This window comes from Malus sylvestris, chromosome 3 (genome assembly GCF_916048215.2).
Source record: "Malus sylvestris chromosome 3, drMalSylv7.2, whole genome shotgun sequence".
Classification (NCBI taxonomy): Eukaryota; Viridiplantae; Streptophyta; class Magnoliopsida; order Rosales; family Rosaceae; genus Malus; species Malus sylvestris.
The window spans coordinates 4,337,699-4,358,718 of record NC_062262.1 but is presented as its reverse complement, the minus strand read 5'-3'; the positions used below and the strand labels follow the sequence as shown (position 1 = coordinate 4,358,718).

Genomic DNA, 21,020 nt, shown 5'->3' with positions numbered 1-21,020 from the left:
AATATTCAGCAAAGAAAGAATGAATAGAGAAAAGAAAAAAAAAATTTAACAAAACACATTCGGTAATATTTATTTTTAACAAAAAATCACTTTTTTTAATACTATTCATTACATCTTTAATTAGTATTTTTCATTAAAACTAAAAAAATATAAAATTAACTTTTCGTTAGTTTTTAAAAAAAAAAACCCAAAGAGTCTTTGGTATTGTTCTGCCATTGCCAATAGCATTCCCTTCCACCGTTGCCATTGACGACAAACCCTTCAACTCCTCCGTACTCGCGTAGCTCTTCCTCGCCATGACCCCTCCGCCATTGTCTTCTCCCCCGCGCTCGCCGATTTACTCCCTCTCGAATTCGACAATACCCAGTGCGCTGCTTTCGCCAAACTCTTTGCCGGCGTGTCATCTCCTGCATCGACGGAAGCCTCGACGGCGGCTTGCGGTTCTCTTTTCGCAACACATCTGAGAAATTGGGCACCGATTGAGCGAGAACGGAAGACCCTTTTCGCGAATTGGTCAGCTGGGTCTTAAATTTGACTTGTTTCTTCAATGGGGTCGATTTCGATTCGGGGTTCTTCGGGCTCCTCTGGGATCATGTGCTTCCTCCCTAGCCGCGATTCTCTTAGTTCCGCGTAGGCTCTGTATCTAGGTCCTTTCTCCATGGCGTAGTTCTCGGTGGCGAACCTCAAGGAACTGGATGTTGATACGGATTAGGGTTTGGGAGGGAGAGGATTCTTTACCCTCCTAATCTCTCTACCCTTCCATGTTCTTCTATTTGAACGGTTAAACAACATCAACATCTTATATTAATTTTTATTCAGAAATAATAAAACAAAAAACAATGTGTAAGAGAAGTGGATTAAAGAAAATGAGAATAGAATGGCAGATAATCCTCCTTCTTCTGGGAGAGATGTAGAACCCAGATGGGTTGTTGGGAGTGGGTCTCACATTTTTAAAATAAAAATATTTAAATGATTTTGTCTTTAAATTTTTAATTTTTAATTAATTTTTTTATCTAGTTAGAGTAGAAAGTGTGCCCAAATCAAGTCACGTTAACATTTAATAGAAAAATTGATAGAAAATTTGATAGAAGTTTGACATTTTAACAAATTCGTAAAATAAGGTATAACATTGTAAATTTTAATATGAGGTATGAAATTGTAATTTGACTCATGGTTGAAGTAATTATGTACTAACAGCATGATCAACTATTATGAAAAGGAATGTAGTGGCAAAAGTTTCATGTTAGACAATGTGCACAATTGCTAATAACTGTTTGATCGATCTAGTGGCATATAATTTCTACTTCGAGTTCATGAATTCAAATATCATAAACGATAATCGTTGACTTATAGAAAATAAATTGCACGTTTTCTTTCTTATTTTTATAGTACTTGAAGTAGAACTAGTGTTCAAATTGTACGTAAGATAGAGCGTGTTACATTTTTTTTATGGATTTTCCATTATCTCTACAACACTCATTGTGTGAGCAGAGTCAAGTGAGGGGGTGGGGGAGGACGGAATAGTGAATCTGTGAAATGTAAGTTTCTCTTCCAATGAGGAGTGTTGTAGACTTATCGGGTTACATCTCCATTTGTAGTTAAGAATCTCTCCAAGTGTGGAGAACCTCCATTGATGTTCAGGTGCTACTATTTCCTAGCTTATCTAGTTCCATGATTATCCAGTTCTAGTTCCCCGAGTGTGGGAATTAGTTCATATTACTAGTCGTTGAGAAGAAAGTTTACAAGGAAAGAAACAACCATTCAATTACTATGAAGATAAAAAATTTCCAAACCTTGGGAGGCAGAAATGATCATGCATGATGCATCATCAATTATTTAGTAGAATAAGAACCTAAGCATGGTATTTGACTCGATATATATTCCCCATACATATACAATAGCAACCAAACGTTATTTCACTAAATGGAGTAGGCTGTATGAATTTTTCATACATATCGTAACATATATTTCTTTAAGGGTTAAAGTATAAATATCTTCCTACACAAATTTAAGCCCTATAAATATCCTTTCTTTTTACTAAATAAGCATATGATAAGCTAGAAAAGTAGCTAGCTAGAGAGACTTTGTAACACCAACGCAAACAAAATAAATATCACAAAGCATATGTTGATCATATTCATTTATTTTTATGGCATGTACAATTTGTTGCCACATTTGCACCTCCAAGCCTCCGGGTAGTACTCCGCCATCACCGGCGTCCCAGGCGGCACAGACACGTGAACTGGCTTGCACGGCGTGCACCTGCCGCACTTGGATGTGCACCGAGGCGGCGACGATCCAGGTCCACTCAAGTACCTCCTAGCCAAGCTCAAAGGCATCATCCTCTGCTCCCTCATTTTGTCACCGTGCTTCCCAAATTCCTGCACCACATTAGTTAGTTAATCTCCCAAAAATTAGCAACTATAACACAATTATGCCATCAACCCTTTTGCGCACACAGTTTTCTAATGTCTACTGAGACTTGTCACAATATATCCTTAGTGCTAACGTGCGCCTACAGAATGCTAATGTGCGCGGGCCCCCATAACAATTTTTTGTTCACGGGAGTGTAGATATATGGAACATGGTTGGAGCGGGTTGGGCGCTGAGCACAGCAGGCGCAAGTTACCAAGATGCATTGGAGTTTTTAGAAGACGACAATCTGAACAACAAAAGCTTTTTCTTTTGCTTATTAAATGGCAAAGAAAAATAGTATCCCTCCAAACCTAAAGCTGTGTGCTAAATTACGCCTGTCGTGCCGTGTGCTTCTTAGTTAGGCAGGCTGAGCCTACCACAAGACCATTTTTCTGAGGATGGACCAGGGGTAAACAGCAGCAGGACCACCCTGCCCCCAATCAGTTTGTGCTACTTATCGATCACCGTGGTGGCTTGATCAGTAATAATAACAATAATATGGTTCTATTTTGTCCTTTCAGTTTCAAACATGCATAGTTGCATATGCAGTCTTTATCAAAAACCCAGCTTGGGTCAAAGTTAGTCAAAGCTACTAGAGTCTTGTTGTTGTTGTAAGGTCACGATGATTGATGTGATTCATATGGAGAAAAAGAAATAACATAAGAAATACGCATTAATGCTAATTAAATGTTGAAGTATAAGATAAGGTAGCGATTCCGGCACTCTTCGTTTAACCATCTCCACTCCAATTCCGACACTTTGTAAGCGTCGAGGAGAAAGCTAAAGGAGGAGTGTTAAAATCACGGACCATAAATTATGATAGCTATGGTGGAACAACCTACCTGAAAATATGAATCGAGTTTAGCCGTGAAGGTACACTTATTATCTGCATTTTGGAAACAAGTAGATAAATTAAATTTGTTTAAATGAACATTAATTCAGTGAAAATTTGAATTTTGTAAAGAAGAAGAATTAATATGATTGTTGAAAACTTCACCTGGGCATGTAGTGGTGGTGGAGCTGATGGTGGTGAAAAGTGCATAAATTGAGAAAAAGCTGATGGCGGTGAACCTTATTAGTCTGTGAAGTGCCTTCAACTCCATGAATAGCAAGATGAAAGCTCAAAGAAAACCCACCAATGGCAGAAGAACACAGCAACTTTATCTGATATTTTCTGGGCTCTCTCTCTCTCTAGCTGATTTTCTCTCTGGAACCCTTTTTCAGATTAACTAGGTTCCCATGTTGCAACTGTCATCTCAGCTCTTAAGTGGGGGTGGTTGTTGTGGAGGTTGAAAAAGTAAAGGGATCGAATATTTAAGCAAGTTTTTAGAGAGAGAGAGAGAGAGAGAGAGAGAGAGAGAGCAAGGGAGAGATAGAAAAAAGAAGGGTGAATCTATGAGGGTCGTCGCATCCTAAGCATTGCCATGTTTGGTTGTTTGATTCTCTTGCAGGCTTTTCTCTACTGTCTTTCTACAATTCCCAAACCCAGAAATGTTAAAACAACTACTGCTCTGCTACCTTCTGCACCCCCTCCTTTTTCCACAGTCCACTCTTCCCCCTCTTTCTTTTTCCTTGTTTTTCCTCAGCCACCTCTCTCACTCCCCTACCCTTCTTTAACTATATCTTCTTTGGTTTTTATTCTCTGCCCTTATCCCTTTTCATTTCTTTAATTTTTTAATGCACCAAAGTTTTACTATCCCCTAGATTGTCTCATGCACTAAATGAATGAAACGTTAAATATGTGTACAAAGATACCCCAATTAAAAATTTAACAAAAAAATCTCGGTATGCATACTAAAAAAATCTCTTTTAACACGTATTATTGCATTAGATAATTTCTTATATTATCATAAGAATTGTACTTGATTGGGCCGAAAACAATTAAATAATATGTCATTAATTTGTTTTTAAAGCCAGTATTATATGTGTTGTATTAGTATTAACTCATATTATTGAATAAGGAAGTGCGGTCCAAACTCATCAGGACCAAAATATTATTCTTACCAGAACATTTACAGGGTGGTGATGTTAGATCCCACATCGTCCAGGGAAGTGGATCTTCTATGCCTTAAATGTACATACCCACCTCCATATAGCATGAGGTCATTTGGGAGCCCACTGGCTTCAGATTCCATAGGAACTTTGAAGTTAAGCGAGATTGCGCGAGAGCAATCCCATGATGGGTGACCCCTTGGGAAGTTCTTGTGTGAGTTCCAAGAAACAAAACCATGAGGGCGTGGTTAAGGCCCAAAGCAGACAATATCGTGCTACGGTGGAGCCGAAACTGGGATGTGACAATTTGGTATCAGAACCAATCACTGGCCAGAAGTGTGCCTACGAGAACGTCGGGCCCTTGAGGGGGGGGTGGATTGTTAGATCCCACATCGCCCAGAGGAGTGGATCCTCTATACCTTAAATGTACATACTCATCTCCATATAACACAAGGCCCTTTGGGAGCTCAGATCGTGTGAGAGCAATCCCAGGATGGGTGACCCACTGAGAAGTTCTTGTGTGAGTTCCCAGAAACAAAACCGTGAGATGGAGCCGGGACTGAAATGTGACAATTTGGTATCAGAACCAATCTCTAGCCAGAAATGTGCCTGCGAGGACGTCAGGCCCCTAAGGAGGGTGGATTGTTAGATCCCACATTGCCCAGGGGAGTGGATCATCTATGCCTTAAATGTACATACCCATCTCCATATAGCATGAGGCCCTTTGGGAGCTCACTGGCTTCGGGTTCTATAGGAACTCCGAAGTTAAACGAGATCGTGCGAGAGCAATCCCATAATGGGTGACCCACTGGGAAGTTCTCATATGAATTCCCAGAAACAAAATTGTGATCGCAGCCTAAAACGGACAATATCATGCTACGGTGGAGTCGAGCCCGGATCGAGATGTGACAGGTGATATGCCTACCCCAATGTCTTATTTCCTCACCCACCTTATATTTACACCCACCATCAAAGGTGAACAAAATACATCAACTCTTTTTCCACCCACCATTATTTCCAAAATAACCCTACATATTTCTTTTTCAATTTTTTCTTGCTTTAAAGAAATTATTACAAATTAAAAAAAAACAATTATCACTAAATGAAAATACCCAAGAACTCCAAATATCACCAGCAGCAGCCCTCTCCCCTGAAAATATGCAGAAGAGAAATTTTATTTAAACCTATTTATACACCCAACTTAAATTTTAAATGTTACTTAAATTTTAAATGTTAATTGTCTATTTTACCTTATTGCATAATTACTATTAAGTACAAAATAAAATTAATAATAAAACTCAAATTTATCAATAAATCCAAACACTATACTTGTGACAGCCCGTCCCAAAATATAATTTTCGATGGTGTGAATTGCCTAAAATACCCTTAGACGTTTGTGGTGTTGTGTGGTTTAAGTTGTGTTGTGGACCAATTACGTTCTTCCTAACCTTTTGGACTCAATTAGAACTAAAGGTTCTAATTGTTTTGGTTGGTTGTAAGAGGATCAGAACCACACACACACACGCTACCTCTCTCTCCCGTTGACCCTATCTTTCTCTCTTTTCCCTCTCGATTTATCTCCATTTTCATATCATACGTACGGACTAACCTCAACCAAACCATTTCTTCACGGATCGAGGTTATGGAGACCACTTTCAAGTTCCTTGCGAGCCCAGGAACCCAGTGATACTATTATTTGGACATGAAACCTCGAAAAAACCCAAGAAACCATAATATCTGATTTGAGCAATGTTCATGCACTCGTGAATGTGAGGTTTTTAGAAGTTTTTAAGCTGCTATGAAGCTTTAGAACATCTTCACGAAGCTCGGAGAAGAAAAATAAGGTGTTTTGGACGTCGGGAAGTCTAGTTTGGTGAGTTTGAAATTTGACTGGAATTATCGTGCTGTCTCCGGCGAGATCCTGAGATTTTTGGAGCTTGAAATTGGTAATATTGTGTTCTTCTAGTCCTAAGCTTCATTTTGGTACAAATTTCATGGATTTTGGTTGTGTATGGACTGAGATATTAACGTTTGAAAATTTCCCAGTTTTCCGACAACGATGACGGTCACTGGAGTTCGAAGGAAGAAGACAGAAAATATTCCGTCAAGTTTGACGGAATATTCTAGCGGTGTCAGGTTAGTTTTAACGGTATATGCTATTATTTAATGGAATATTCCCTAACGCTGTTAGTGTGCTTGGCACGTGTCCGCGCATGGGCGGCGCGTCTGGTAGTGCCTTGGCCGGCGAGTAGGTGGTTGGAAAATTTTTCTAAAAATATAGGGATGCTCGTGAGATTGTGTAGATCATGTTTGTATATTCAAACCTCACATTTGAGCAATGTATGAGAAGTTATTAACTAGTTTTGTCTATGTGCTTTAAATAACGTTTATTTAGTTATTTCGCATATAGGTGAGACCTATCCCGAGGACGAGTGCAGTCAAGGGCGGCTCGGGGGTTACGACCCTTCGACATACCAGTGAGTGGACTTTTGGTTTTAAGTATATATGTATATGTTTGGTATCTTTCCCAGAAAATGCATTTAAATGAATTATGATTTAAATTGCCATGCCAAATGTTTTACATTTATAATATGCATATGATGTTTGCATATATATAATTGTGGTGTTGTGGATGCTCAAGTAAACCCCAGGTGAGTTTATGAATTGTCAATGTGAATAACGGTTGTGATTAATTGAGAAACATTGAGCTTATAAACCTGCACCCCGGTGTTAGTGATTTAGCCAGAGATATGGCACATGCTTGTATATAATGTCACATCCCACACCATATGCTCACAATGGATCCAATTTAGGTGCACAGTCTTGTCTTACAGACCATCTTAGGTGGTTCCGACTCGTAGGTAACTAGTGATTTATCACACAACTATCATGAGAGTGTAGCATTGAGCATAACTATATTACACACAGTCTTGTCGTACAGACCTTTACAGTGGTTCCAACTCGTGTGCAGTGTAGTGCCATATAGGTCACTTGCAGTGACTTCGGCTAGATTGATTAATGAGCTATGAATTTAGCCGTACAGACTTCTGCAGGGGTTCCGGCTAATATGTTATTTTTCCATGAATTTATTTTCACCTGAGTTACTTATTCTGTTTTATATTTTGGCATGACATACTTATGAATATGGATATGTGAAGCATGATTTGAATATATATATATATATATATATATATATATATATATATATATTGTTGATGCACAAAACCGGAGGTCTTGGAACAACGTAAATCTGACCGTGAATCTGCAAGAAATGTAAATAACACAAGATGTATCGTGGTTCACCCCAAGGTTTGGGCTACGTCCAAACTGATTGTATTGTATTTCTCTGTTGAAGAGAGATAGAGAGAGAGAGAGCTTAGAGCTTATGGGATGTAAAGAGGCTTCAGAAATGGCCTATGGGGGTGAGAATGAGCCTCCACTAATTGTGAGGGTGAGGGGTCCTTTTATAGAATAAGGACTCCTCACTTATTACATATTTGCCTCTTCCCTTATCACATAATTACATTTAAGTCCCCCAAGTATTTATACGAGATCTAAATATGAGGCCCTAAATATGGTATAAACAGTAGTCCCCCAAGTTTTCAGTCAAGAGAGTCTTTTGGCTGGAGACTTGAAATTCAGTCCATGTGTGGGCCGAAGTAACTAAATACCGTCTTGAACTGATGCTCGATATAAGGCAGTGCTCAATCTGAAATGACGCTTAACTAGAAGTAGCACATGATGCGAGGCTGCTCGGCTCGTGGCTTATGTTGCCTTGGTTGGCTCGGCTTGCGGCGTTCGAAGGTGAGGGAGTCCCTTTTATAGAATAAGGGCTCGCTTCTCAATACTTGAATGATGGGCTAGAGTTGATGCTATCTAATGATGGTGAGGGAGTCCCTTTTATAGAATAAGGGCTCGTTCCTCAATATATAAATGATGGGCTAGAGTTGATGCTCGCGGCGAGGCGGTTGCTCAGTAGGTGGTGATGCTCTCTAATGGTGGTGAGAAAGTCCCTTTTATAGAATAAGGGTTCGCTCCTCAGTACATGAATAATAGGTGCTCTCTAATGAAAGTGAGGGAGTCCCTTTTATAGAATAAGGGCTCACTCCTCAGTACATAAGTAATGGGTTAGGAGTGATGCTCGCGGCGAGGCGGTTGCTCAGCTGACGGCGTTGCTCTCTAATGATGGTGAGGAAGTCCCTTTTATATAATAAGGGATCGCTCCTTAATACATAAGTGATGGGTTAGAGTCCCCTAAGTATTTTTCATGAGTGCTCTCTAATGAAAGTGAGGGAGTCCCTTTTATAGAACAAGGGCTCATTCCTCAATACATAAGTAATGGGCTAAGTCCCCTAAGGAATTTTCATGAGGCCCAGTTGAGGCCCAATATATGGTACGTGATGTAGTCCCCCAAGTCTTCGGTCAATAGAGTCTATTAGCTGGAGACTTCAAATTGAATCCATGTATGGGCCGAAGTGGCGGTTATTCGGAGGCGGTATTTGTATACCCTGCACTGAAGCTTTGTAGGTGAAGCTTTGAAGCTAGAGCTTTGTAAATGACGCTTTTGAAGCTAAAGCTCTGTAAATGAAGTTTTTGAAGCTGATTGACATGAGTGATGCTTATGAATGTTTATGTTGATTGACATGAGTGATGCTCATGGATGTTGTCATGAGTGATGCTCATGAATGTTGACATGAATGATGGTTATGAATGTTTATGTATGATTGTCATGAGTGATGGTCATGAACATTTATGTATGAATGACATGAGTAGTGCTCATGTATAATTTGGAGTACTAGGCGTACTTTTGATCACCTGGTTGGTGGCATGAAGGAGAGTACGGGTTGTACATTTCATCACCTGGTTGGTGGCATGAATGGCTAGTTGCCAAGTTAGAGTACGGGTTGTACTTCTCATCACCTGGTTGGTGGTAATAGTGGCGGGTTGCCGAATAATTGTGGAGTACTGGGTGTACTTTTGATGACCTGGTTGGTACTATTTCGGGTTTATGGGCCTTCGCCCTCTACAGAACATTCCAGCCCATTTATTTTGGGCTTTGCCGTTTTTTTTTTTTTATATTTTTTTTACCCACCCTCTGATGGGATTTATATAGATATCTCCGGAAGATACGAAAAATCAATTACATCATTCAAAAAAATAAGGAAAGTAAACCACATCATTTTGGTGGGGTGTTTATTCCTTGTCTTTCTTTCTGCTTTTCTTGATCTCCCCGCTCCTTCTCTGTCCACCTTGTTTTGTAAGGTCTTTTACTTGCAAACCCACTTACTTTGGTCGTGCCCGTCCATTCTTATTTCTCTTTTTCCCTTTTTCTTTTTGCTTTCTCTGCTATCTGAAATATTCTTTTTCACTGCACCTCTCTGTCTCTCCACCTCCACGGCAGGCTTGCTTTTGCTTTTGTAGATTTGCTTTACCTTTTCTTTTCATTTTCGTGGATCAGTTTCCAAGGCGATGTGGAGCGCTTGGTTGATGGCAGAGTAGAGGTTCAACGACTTGCTACCAGTGCCACGAGCAATCATTTCATTACCACCGGCGGCCGAGGGGGAGTAGGAGGAGGAGGTTCCAATACCGAAAACTTTGATGAACTCTGAGCTTGAATTCCCATCAGAAATCGACAAAAATGAAAGGCCTCCATACTCAAAAGTACCAAGGGAAGTAAATGCAACAAGAAAGAGAAAAGTGAGGCAAACTCCACATAGAAAACCCACCTCACAAATTTGACAAGCAAATGAACTCCCCATTTGCAAAGCCTTATGGGAAACAGCTTTCTCCAGAGACTTCTGATTTAATGGCTCCATTTTTTGTTTATTTTCTTCACCTCCAAGGATCAACGAAACAAACAGAAAATCTGAAGCCTCTTCTTTTCACCAGAAATTCATAGGATGCTAACTAACTCTAATTACTCAAAAATTTTGGTAGGTCCACCTCCATCTTTCTTCCAGCAGAAATCTGAAGCCTCTTCTTTTCACCAGAAATTCATGGGATGCCAACTAACTCTGATTACTCAAAAATTTTAGTGGGTCTACCTCCATCTTCCTTCCAGCAGGTTGAGTTTAACGAAAAGGAAACCAGAGATTTGAATCAAGAACCCAACTTTTCGAGTTCCTCTGCACTGACGATGACCGCGATGACGAAGCTGAAATCGAAGGAGTAGTAGTGGCGATGCTGCTCTCTTCCACTCCCTCTTCGTCTTTTTCCCCATTTTTCGTAACCCCTTTCAGATCTTCAGCAAAGTTGCAGTCTTTCTCATCAGCTTCAATAATCACGTCGTTCTGTCCCCACTCGAATGGCTCATTTCTCAGATGGGACAAAGATCTCGTCATCTGTCGCAAGGACTTGTCGCGAAACCTCAGGTCTCTGCCTCTCACGGGTTCGAACCCCACCCGACCAGCTTTGTCTTCCCCAGTTTTGATTCGAGATCAGCAACGGAGCCAACGTCTGGGGCTTTTCCAGGTGGGTCGAGAACTTCACGGTCGAATTTTCCAGTTCAAGAGCGACTTATCGGCCGAGCTCATCGGGCCGGACCCACTTGACCCGAACCGCGCAGAGGACTCAAACTCAAAAATCCATGGAAACAAAGTCGTTGCCGTTCCCGTCATTCTTCTCAAACGAAGAAGAGTTCAACTTTGTGGTCAACACGAAGTGCGTTGGGCTCGCCGGAGCACTGGCACTAAAAGGAGGGTCTTGGAACCTAATAACGAGCGGAGCTGGAAAGATGAGGAACCCATATTTTTTCAGAAGGATTGAAAGCTTGAGAGGGGAGAAGAAGGTAAATCTGATAAAGTGGAATGGTAGTGAATGAGAGTTATGAAAAGAACCAATCGACAAATCCCACCTAATAACGAGCGGAGCAATTTTAGAGGATTGTGTGGGATCTGGGATTTGGTGTTGTTGCAGGTGATCATATCTTTCTCTCGTGTGGGATCTAGGAAAACTTTGGTTTGCAGATTCACGGCGGAGGTGAAAAAATGAAAGAAAACCGACATAGTTTTTTGTGTCGATTCCCACAGACGACGCCAAATGTTGATGCACAAAACCAGATGTCTTGGAACAACGTAAATCCGACCGTGAATCTGCAAGAAATGTAAATAACACAAGATGTATCGTGGTTCACCCTAAGGTTTGGGCTACGTCCACACTGATTGTATTGTATTTCTCTGTTGAAGAGGGAGAGAGAGAGCTTAGAGCTTATGGGATGTGAAGAGGCTTCAGAAATGGCCTCTGGGGGTGAGAATGAGCCTCCTCTAATTGTGAGGGTGAGGGGTCCTTTTATAGAATAAGGACTCCTCACTTATTACATATTTGCTTATTCCCTTATCACATAATTACATTTAAGTCCCCCAAGTATTTATACGAGATCTAAATACGAGGCCCTAAATATGGTATACACAATGCATAACCTATATTCACCTATAAATCAAGCAAGGACAGGAAATATATAATGATGTTAAGAAGAATGCTTTTACGGAAGCCATTGAAAGGGTCAATTATGAGAGTTTGATGTCTATGCAGGATTTGTCTAAGAATCATATCTGGAGAAGATTTCAAAATATTGTCAACATCTATAGAAATGTCAGTCTTATTGTCAGCCATGACTGAATTCACACCCCAATTCTCAATGTCCATTTCCAGACGGCGTAAAGATAGAGTTAAAAATCAAATGGGTGTAAAAATAAATCCACATATTGAATTGGGTTTATGGGGGTATTTTAGGTATTAAATTGGGTTTAAAGAGATATTAATAGTTTAGTTAAAAATCAAATAGGTGCAAAGACTAAGTTGGGTGTAGAAATAGGTTATATGGGTTTAAATAAAATTTCCCTTTGCAGAATTGTCACTACCAACTCCCCAAATCCCCAACACCAAGCGCCCCTCCTCTATCGCCAACCATCGCAGCACCACCACATCTCGAAAACCACTCTAGTACCCAATTTCTATCGTTTCCAATTTGAATTCATACCACACAAGAGAGAGTGTGATTAAATTGGGAGAGCTTCACTCATAGTTTGGTGCTGCACTGGCTTTCCCTAACATCAAATTCCTCCAAATTCAGTATATGGTAGGTATCCAAATTGTTCCAAAACACCAAACACGATCGGAGTTCAACGAGTGTCAGATCCGTGAGTCCCCTAATGTAATCTGGACTATGAGCTTCTCTCCTCATCTATCTCAACATTATAATAGTCTTGAAGATTAACTTGCTCTACTCTCTGGTGAAGCTTGATCACACCTTCCACAACATGCGCTTTATTGCAAGCCTCGAGGCTTTGCTTTGTCAAGTCCGAATTCACCCTCTTCCTGATATATTTAATTTCTGAACTTCCTTCCCCAGGAAAGCTTGTGGGGTTCGTGATATTTTTTTCTTTTTCTTATTTATGATATTTTAGATTTTTTTATTTTATCAGTCTAACTAATAATTTTTTTTTTTTGGAAACTGTATAACTAATAATTTGTTTAAAAAGAATCAATATAACTAATAATTATGTGGCAAGATATGATTGGTTGGTCTTTAGGTTTTTAAATGTCATTTTATACTAGGATAAATTTGTCAAAAAGAGTATCATTTTATAGTGGGTGTGGAAATAAGACACTGGGGTGGGTTTAACAGCACTCTATTTATATTACATTATTAAATCAGATATCTCCTAAATTAAGTATATTATCATTTTTGTTTCTATCGGACTGTGAATTGAAGGAGTAATTTATTTAAAATTCGATGCAATTAATAGAGTATGAATGAAGACTTTGAATATGATAATAATATGATGTAACTCAATTGATAGCGTGAGGATGTTCAGATTATGGGGAGTGGTTATTTATATCAGGATCCTTGTGTAAGTTTACTTTTCTTGTTAAAAAAAAAGGTGTTATCCATGTTAGTCTAGAGGAGTTTTGAAGATTCTCTGTAATGTTATGCTAAATAAGAAAGATTGGTCAAGACCCCTTTTTTTTCTTCTTTTCCTTTCGGTTGAATATTGCAAAATATACTACTGAATATTAGTAAAAACCACTTTAAGAATCACCTTAGAAACAAACCTATCAAAGATTAAATATCTTATACATGCAACAATAGTCAAGTGAAATAATAGTTGAGTTTACGAGTATTCGTTTTCTTTTTGAAGCATTGTTTCAAGTGCTTTGACTATGAAATCTAGCTTTGATCGACAAACTTCTTGTGAAAAGTCGTGTGGTAAATTGGCAACTTGTAAAAATGGGTGAAGCATTATTATGCACCAACCATCTTTCAAGGCTTAGATGCGTTTGTTCAATTCACAACTCCGTTTTCACCCCTGTTGGCTTTGGAATTTTGGGAAAAACAAAAAGTACACACTGCCTGTAACATGCAGCAGTGGACCTTCGGGATGAAAGGAAAGCATTTTCCTTCTGGTCTAAGGTGAGATCAAACTGTTAGCATCTAATCAAACTGCCGTGAAACAATCCCAAGCTGTTAATCTGTGACACTTCTGGCCCAAAATTATGGATGTCATGGCAATATGCCACTGAATCAATGAAAATTTTGAGACTCCAAAAGCAATCAGGTGTGGACAAATTGTCCAAACAAATCAGTAAGAAAATGGTGAATGTTTGGTGATGGGTTTTTAAATGCCCCACGTAGGACATGGATAATTGACAGTTTACTTGTTCTTTCACATGGCTTATAACTTTCTACTTCTCTTATATATATTCAGTTCATGTTTTTCTGAATGTTTTTTCTCATGTCGTCTTCCTAGCTAAATTTTCGAGAACAAATAATTAAGATCCAAATTACTGATTTGGAGTGGATTAGAAGAAAATGTTTGAGTACTTCTTACATGAACGGACTCTTTCCCTCTTCTTTTGTGTTTTTAATGAATAACTTTGTGTATATCAGACTATGATTAACATGTAAGTAGGAATAAATCTTTCGTTTCGCATTATAATTAGAGAGTACAGTAGGAAAGGTAAACCCCTTTCAATAAAATACTTGAAATTGAAAGAACATGGATATAAAAATAATAATAATAATTAAACATAAATGAGGAAATTAAAGTTACTTTTGCTTATACATGAAACATGACAAAGAAATGAAGTTATAACTTTCGCTAAATTTGATCACTTGCCCTATAAGGAAAAAAAGGTTAAATTTGCTACTTGCAAGCTAAATCCTTCATCTCACTCTCATGGAATTAATGGTAGAATAAGCTTATGTACTCTTGGAAGAGATAGTGAAATGACAGACGTCTGTGTTTTTCTTTTTCCTAACATGAATTGCTAACAGACAACGACATAAACCATGAACAAATTATTCGACATATAACCTAATCTGCAGCCAGCCACTCGTGCCATGCTAACCTTCCATTCTGCAAATTCTCAAACATTTCACCTGGCTAGGAGAAACGAAAAAATGCCAAGAGGGTAAATGGGTCAGGAATTATAAGTGCATTAGGTTTTTGAAACGATAAAAGTGGATATATTCTTGCGCCATGAAGTATAGACACTGGAAAAACCATATACAGAAACACATGTTCGATTTTATTATCTTACCCTAGCAATGAATAATTTGTTTGCAAGCGTGGCCATTTGGGAAAAAATGCAGATGCGGAGAAAAGGAAACTAACTTATTTTAAGTCTCTGCAAATATTGCAAACCTGTTCTTGTTTCTATGTTTTTGTTTCTGCTCGATAGGGTTCTGATGCCCTTTGTTTTCCCCCTAGCCTTCCTCTTTGCTAGTAGAATCCAAGTCCAGAAAGTCGTTGTCTCACACATATGTATGTGTGTGTGTATTATATATCTCTATAATACGTGAATATTTCAAACTTGAATTAAATTTGACCGTTGTCCCACCACTGCTAGGTTTAGGGTTTGAAAGAGATGTGAGCAACGCATTAGGTTAAATGAAGATGGACTCTCTTTTGAACAAAGCTGACAGCCCTGTATTTTGATTGTGACAGATGGGACTCTCTTTTGATCTGATTATCATAAATAATTGCTTGTGATAGTAGTTGTGGCTACTTTCTCCTATCAGGGACAATTTAGTGGCTACATTAGATATTTTGTCAGGATTCGATCTTATTGTGGGGTATATAGTAGGATTCTCTTTCTTTTTTTTTTTTTTCCCCTCATTTTCCCTTTCTTCCGGAATTGGATTCACTCATGAGCAGGAGATCAAGATCCTCCTAATCCAATAACAAGGGCCGTTGGATGCTACAAACAGGGAACATTTCTAAAAGTTATAATAATTGTGACCATTTGATCAAAATCCAACGACCTGTGTTATTGGGTCAGGATGATCCTCATCTCCTGCTCAAGAGAGGATCCAATTCATTCCCCTTCTATTTGAACAGTCATAGTTAAGCTACGTCAACATCTTATATCAATTTTTTATAGCAAGATAAAGATAAAATAAGAGAATGTGAGATGAAGGGATGGAAGGGGATGAAAAGAAGAGGGGAGAGAATCCTAGTCCATATATCATACACATACTCTAGCTAGATTTCATCAAACTTGTCATGGTTCAACTCTAAGATATGGTGTCATACGTACATCTCTAGTAAATGGTTAATTAGTGCCCACGATGATAATTCATAGCATATCGACTATCAATTTCAAAAAAAAATAAAAAATGTGTTAGGGACAACATTTCATAAATGCACGATTTTTAGCTGTTGATACAATGTCAGTTGTTTAAACATGTAAAGCCTCTATTGCATTAACAACAAAGAATCATGTTGAACTCCTGCATGGATGAAATTTCTCTTTAAATAAAACCCAACAGAAAATTGGAATTTCAAATTTACGGAGCTATTCTTTTTATTTTTTGGTCAACAATATGGAGCTATTCTAGTGCATTAACAACAAAGAATCATGATGAACTCGTGCATGGATGAAATTTCTCTTTAGATAAAATAAAACCCAACAACAAATTGGAATTTCAAATTTACGGAGCTATTCTTTTTATTTTTTGGTCAACAATATGGAGCTATTCTGACTCCCTTTATTCACTCCAATGTACTGTGTAGAAGTGCATTAACGTCTCTGCATTTCAGATATTATTTATGGGAATTTCAACGAAAAGTTTTCGGTAAAAATTATATTTTTACACTAAAAAATCAATTATAGTATTATTCATTTTATCCTTTATTTGGTTATTATCGTTAAAACTCAAAGTTCTCAAACTTTTTTTTATTAGTTTTCCTATTATTTATTTGTTCTCTCAACTCCATCCAAAATTACAGGGTTGAGGGTTCGATATTTATTTTCTTCTATGTGCTATGTCTCCCCCTTCGTCCAAACGGTTTATGATATTTGATTAGAAAAAGCTGTACCATCTTGTATTCGAAAATAGGACCACTAATGTCTGCCAAAACATATAACTACTTGAAATTGCTAGTGTTATCCAAAAAAAAAAAAAAACATATAACTACTAGTTGTTTATTGTCACAGACAAGAACCCACCAAGCTAAACAGACTGTAACTCAGACACTTGTCATTTGACCATGCATGTAGTTTGAATTCAAACATGCTATTGTCCATTCTTATAGTTGCATGTGGCAACAATTAAACTATTTACACTCTTTTCATAAGCTTCCACTCTTTCGGAGGAGTGCATGTAAAGATTATAGCAAATGAACTAGGTTTCATATATTACTACTTAAATGTGTCTTTCTCGCATCTCACATGATTTGTTACTTGAGGAGTGAGAAAGACTTATTAATCACTTACAACTGTGTCCTTTAGTCGAGTACTCTAGTTCAATTTTTTAAAATCAAAGTACACTAATTCAGTTGAGAGAAAGAATACAAGCGGTGAGCGCAAATGAACTAGGTTTTATATTACAAGTGCCAATAATTTTCACTCCCATTATCGCATTTGCAAGATTTAAGCACTTTACTCTCCCTTACGTATCTTATGGGTTTGTACTATAGGGTGGTGCTATCCACGTGTCCATTTTTACTTCTTCTATACTTCTTGTTAATTTCTATAATTTGATCTTCTTTAGTTCATTCGAACCAACGGCTGAAAATTAAAAGAAGTGTGTGAGAAGTAAAAAAGAGTGTGGATAGCACCACCCCTAATTAATATAATGCCGTGAGAACTATTAATTACTTGCGGGCATATGTGAAAACAGCAAGAAGAAACAAGGGGGACTATAACATATAGAATTTAATATGGTAGCAAAGATTTGATGATGGTATTGTCACTATTTTCATGTAGTACATATAGCAATATATATTACAAGGTGATCAGAGGATCCTAAGGGGGGACAAGTGGGATCATACATTTGCCATGTGAAAAACGGTCCCCTACACTTCTCATTCAATTTTTATATCGTTTTCACGATCTTGGCTCCATGCAAACTCTCCCAATTAATATTAAAATTTCAGGGTTTTGTGTTTGCTTGCATCTCTCTTTTTCTTTTTAATATTGTACTCATTTCTTGTCCCTTTTAAGCACGTACATATTACCAACTCAACTATTCAGATAGATTCTTCACGTGATCATGCATTCATTGACTGCTCTTCTAGTTACATTCTACACTTTACAGTTTCTAAAACAATAAGGCCTTCGTTCTATTAAGTTTGATTTTCCTCATTGCCTTGCCTTAGAGTTCACTAGAAGGGAAGTTGCCTACCGATATAGGTTAAATCGGATCAAGTGAGATGAGTGTAATGAAATATTTTACAAAAAACTTGACTCAAAGTACAATTTCACTCATTTCAGTAGGTGAAAGTGGATGTGGATTACGCCATCTGTCAAACGTACTTGCTCTTTTATACTTGAGTTCAAATTCCTTTTTAGTTCAGAATATCACGTTTGTTTTTTTTAAAACCAGTATATAATTTGGCTAAGGATTAATTTCATTCAATATAACAAATTGGTTAAAAAGAAATGTTCGATCTAAATTTGAGAATATGTAATTGAACTGTTGTATAAAATTTGAAGTATTTAGACAAACACTCGGATTTAATGCTTCGTAGTGAACAAAACTATTTGTATCACCTCAATTATTGATCTCTTGCACACTTTAACATCGTCAAGAGACACAGATAGTCATATGCTTCACACATAAACACGAAATCAGTTAAGATAATATAAATAATAACCCACTTTTGATACTAAGTTACCTTACGTTTAAATCAGCAACTCCAAAAATAGTTTTTTTTTTCTTGTTTTTTCCTCACTAAAACCGAAACCAATGCCTAAAAACCTAATTCACTCAATCCAGATTGACCTTGGTTGTTTTTTTTTTAACAAATGATATTATCTACACTAAAGAAGAATGGGTAGATTTAGTCTCACAATGAGTTAGCAATAATGTAATTCAAATTTGGTAGTTGTTAGTATCAGTTTATATTTTAATTCGGTAGAGTTGTGCCCTTGCATGATGTTGTGGATTCTAACCTTGTCGGTAGCTAATCTAACATCTAATCTAATCAAATTTATCGTTTGTCAAAAAAAAATATTAATAAGCCAAATCACCTATATTTAGTTACTTTCTTTAACTATACAAGTGTTATTTTTTTTTGACCGATTAACTATACAAGTTTGTACTACAACTTTTTCATATTTGTACCAAATTTTCCGACAGCATGAGTAGCTAGTAATTTTCTAAATTCTAATCAAATCGTTGACTACAAGTGTTAAAATACGAATTATAATAGATTTTTCACGGAAAATATATTTTGAAGAGCATAAATATGATAGTTTGTTGTAGTGGTGAGAAGAATAAAAGAAAATTAACAAAATGTACAAAAATGATTCAAATTCTTGAGGGTGCCAGGAAGTCCTAAAGAATTTGAATCATTTTTGTACAATTTTGTTAATGTTTCTTTTATTTCTCTTGCCACTATAACAAACTATCATATGTATGTTATTCAAAATATATTTTTCCGTGCGTGGAGCCCGACTCGTTTTCTTAGCACCCAGGAGTTCGCTTCATTTTGTATGCACGATGTTCGCATTGTTTTGTGTGCCAAAAGCCCACTATTTTTGTGTTCACAAAGCCCGCGTCATTTTGGCGTGCACGAAGCCAACCTTGTTTTCCGTGTGCATATGTGTAGTAAAAAGAAATTAGCATTCACAAGAAAGATAAAGAGATTTCATTTAAGAAAAATATATAATTTGATGATAGGATGTCATATGAATCTATTCTTTTTCTTAGTCAAATGATAGATTTGTTAAATTAAATGTTAAATTTGTCAAATGAATTCATCCTTCAATTGACCAATTTTTTGATCTAGAGAACTCGCACAACCAATTGCTTTTTCTAGCGATTTGTTTTGTGTGGGATCTGTTTTTAGGAACGAATAAGTTATTTTTAAACCAAACTAAATAGTAAATAGCTTGATTTGGTATGATTGTTGCTCGTTTTTTTCTTTTGAAAGGGAGAATTAAGAAAATCGTATTTATTGTAGCTTTTTAGGGTTTTCTCACTTCAAATGTTTATCGTTACTATTTCATAAAAAAATTATAGAAAAAGGCTAAGAAATTTTTTTTAAAGTGAGATTTCTTTATAAACTTTCTAGCTCTCTACCATCTTACAATTTAACGTTAATTCGTCTCTTAACATTATAAAACATTGTGCTAAAAACATTACATTGATCAATGATAACCGATTAATGTTCCTGCACACAAAAAATTCTCTCCAGTCTCCACACACGGATCCATTCTCCAAACGACACCGTGTCGTGTTATGTACATCGTGTCTTCTTATTGAGTAAATTACATAGTAGCCCCTCAGGTTTGAGGTCAATTACAACCCCATACAACAACTTTAAAACATTTCACTTTCATACATCCAGTACCATTTTATTTCAAAATAACACCTCCGTTAGATTTTCCATCCATTAGTCTATTAAATGCTGACGTGGCTGCCACATTTGTGCTGATGAGGCTGCCACGTGGCAAAAAAACTAATTTTTTAATTTTTTTTTTAAAATACCTAAATCTTCTAAATTAAAAAATAAATAAAAAAATAAAAACCCAGAATCTGAACAAAACCCCACCCCCGTGAACCCCCCTCAGCCTTCTTCTTCCCTGCTCCCATCTTCCCCCACCCCATACCTGCACCTTTGAAGGAAAAAAAAAAAAAACCAGAGAACAACCCAGATCCCATATCCCCGCGAAACCCATACCCCATACGACCACCCCCCAACCCAGATCCCATTACCACCCCTTCGGCGCGAAACCCATATCCTCCATAAACTGCAAGGACGTCATCCTCACCCGTATCATGTTCGTCGTCGAAGACGACAACGAGCAGGAGCAGCAAGGCGACGATGAGAAATCCCGGTTGACGGCGAGATCGGGTGGTGACGAAGGACCTCCGTGAAGAGCAGAGGAATCAGAGAGAGAGCTCTGCAGTACAGGCCACGATGCAGCGCAGGACCCAAATTCATCGCCACGAAGACGACCAGAACGTTGAGCCCATTCCGACCCAACCCCCGACCCTCATCCCACTATCCTCACTCTCTCTCTCTCAAACCCCAAACCCCCCAGATCCAAAACCCACACAACTCCGCCGGGTCACCACCGCCAACGCCTTCCTCCTCAGCGGTTTGACCCTCCTCCCACTCTCCTCACTCTCTCTCTCAAACCCCAAACTCCCCAGATCC

General features: G+C 37.9%; 1 protein-coding gene and 1 long non-coding RNA gene across 2 annotated transcripts; both read right to left on the bottom strand.

Moving 5' to 3' along the window:
• Positions 1-1,938: 1,938 nt before the first annotated feature.
• On the bottom strand, positions 1,939-4,036 carry LOC126616494 (EPIDERMAL PATTERNING FACTOR-like protein 6). Its single transcript, XM_050284567.1, has 3 exons — positions 3,413-4,036; positions 3,258-3,301; positions 1,939-2,381 (listed from the first exon to the last, which is right to left on the bottom strand). Exons 1-3 carry the CDS (start codon positions 3,516-3,518, stop codon positions 2,148-2,150), a joined length of 384 nt encoding a protein of 127 aa, XP_050140524.1. The 5' UTR covers positions 3,519-4,036; the 3' UTR covers positions 1,939-2,147.
• Positions 4,037-14,412: 10,376 nt separating this feature from the next.
• On the bottom strand, positions 14,413-15,187 carry LOC126616495 (uncharacterized). Its single transcript, XR_007621174.1, has 2 exons — positions 15,054-15,187; positions 14,413-14,792 (listed from the first exon to the last, which is right to left on the bottom strand). It is a non-coding gene; the product is annotated as an uncharacterized LOC126616495 (long non-coding RNA).
• Positions 15,188-21,020: the final 5,833 nt, after the last annotated feature.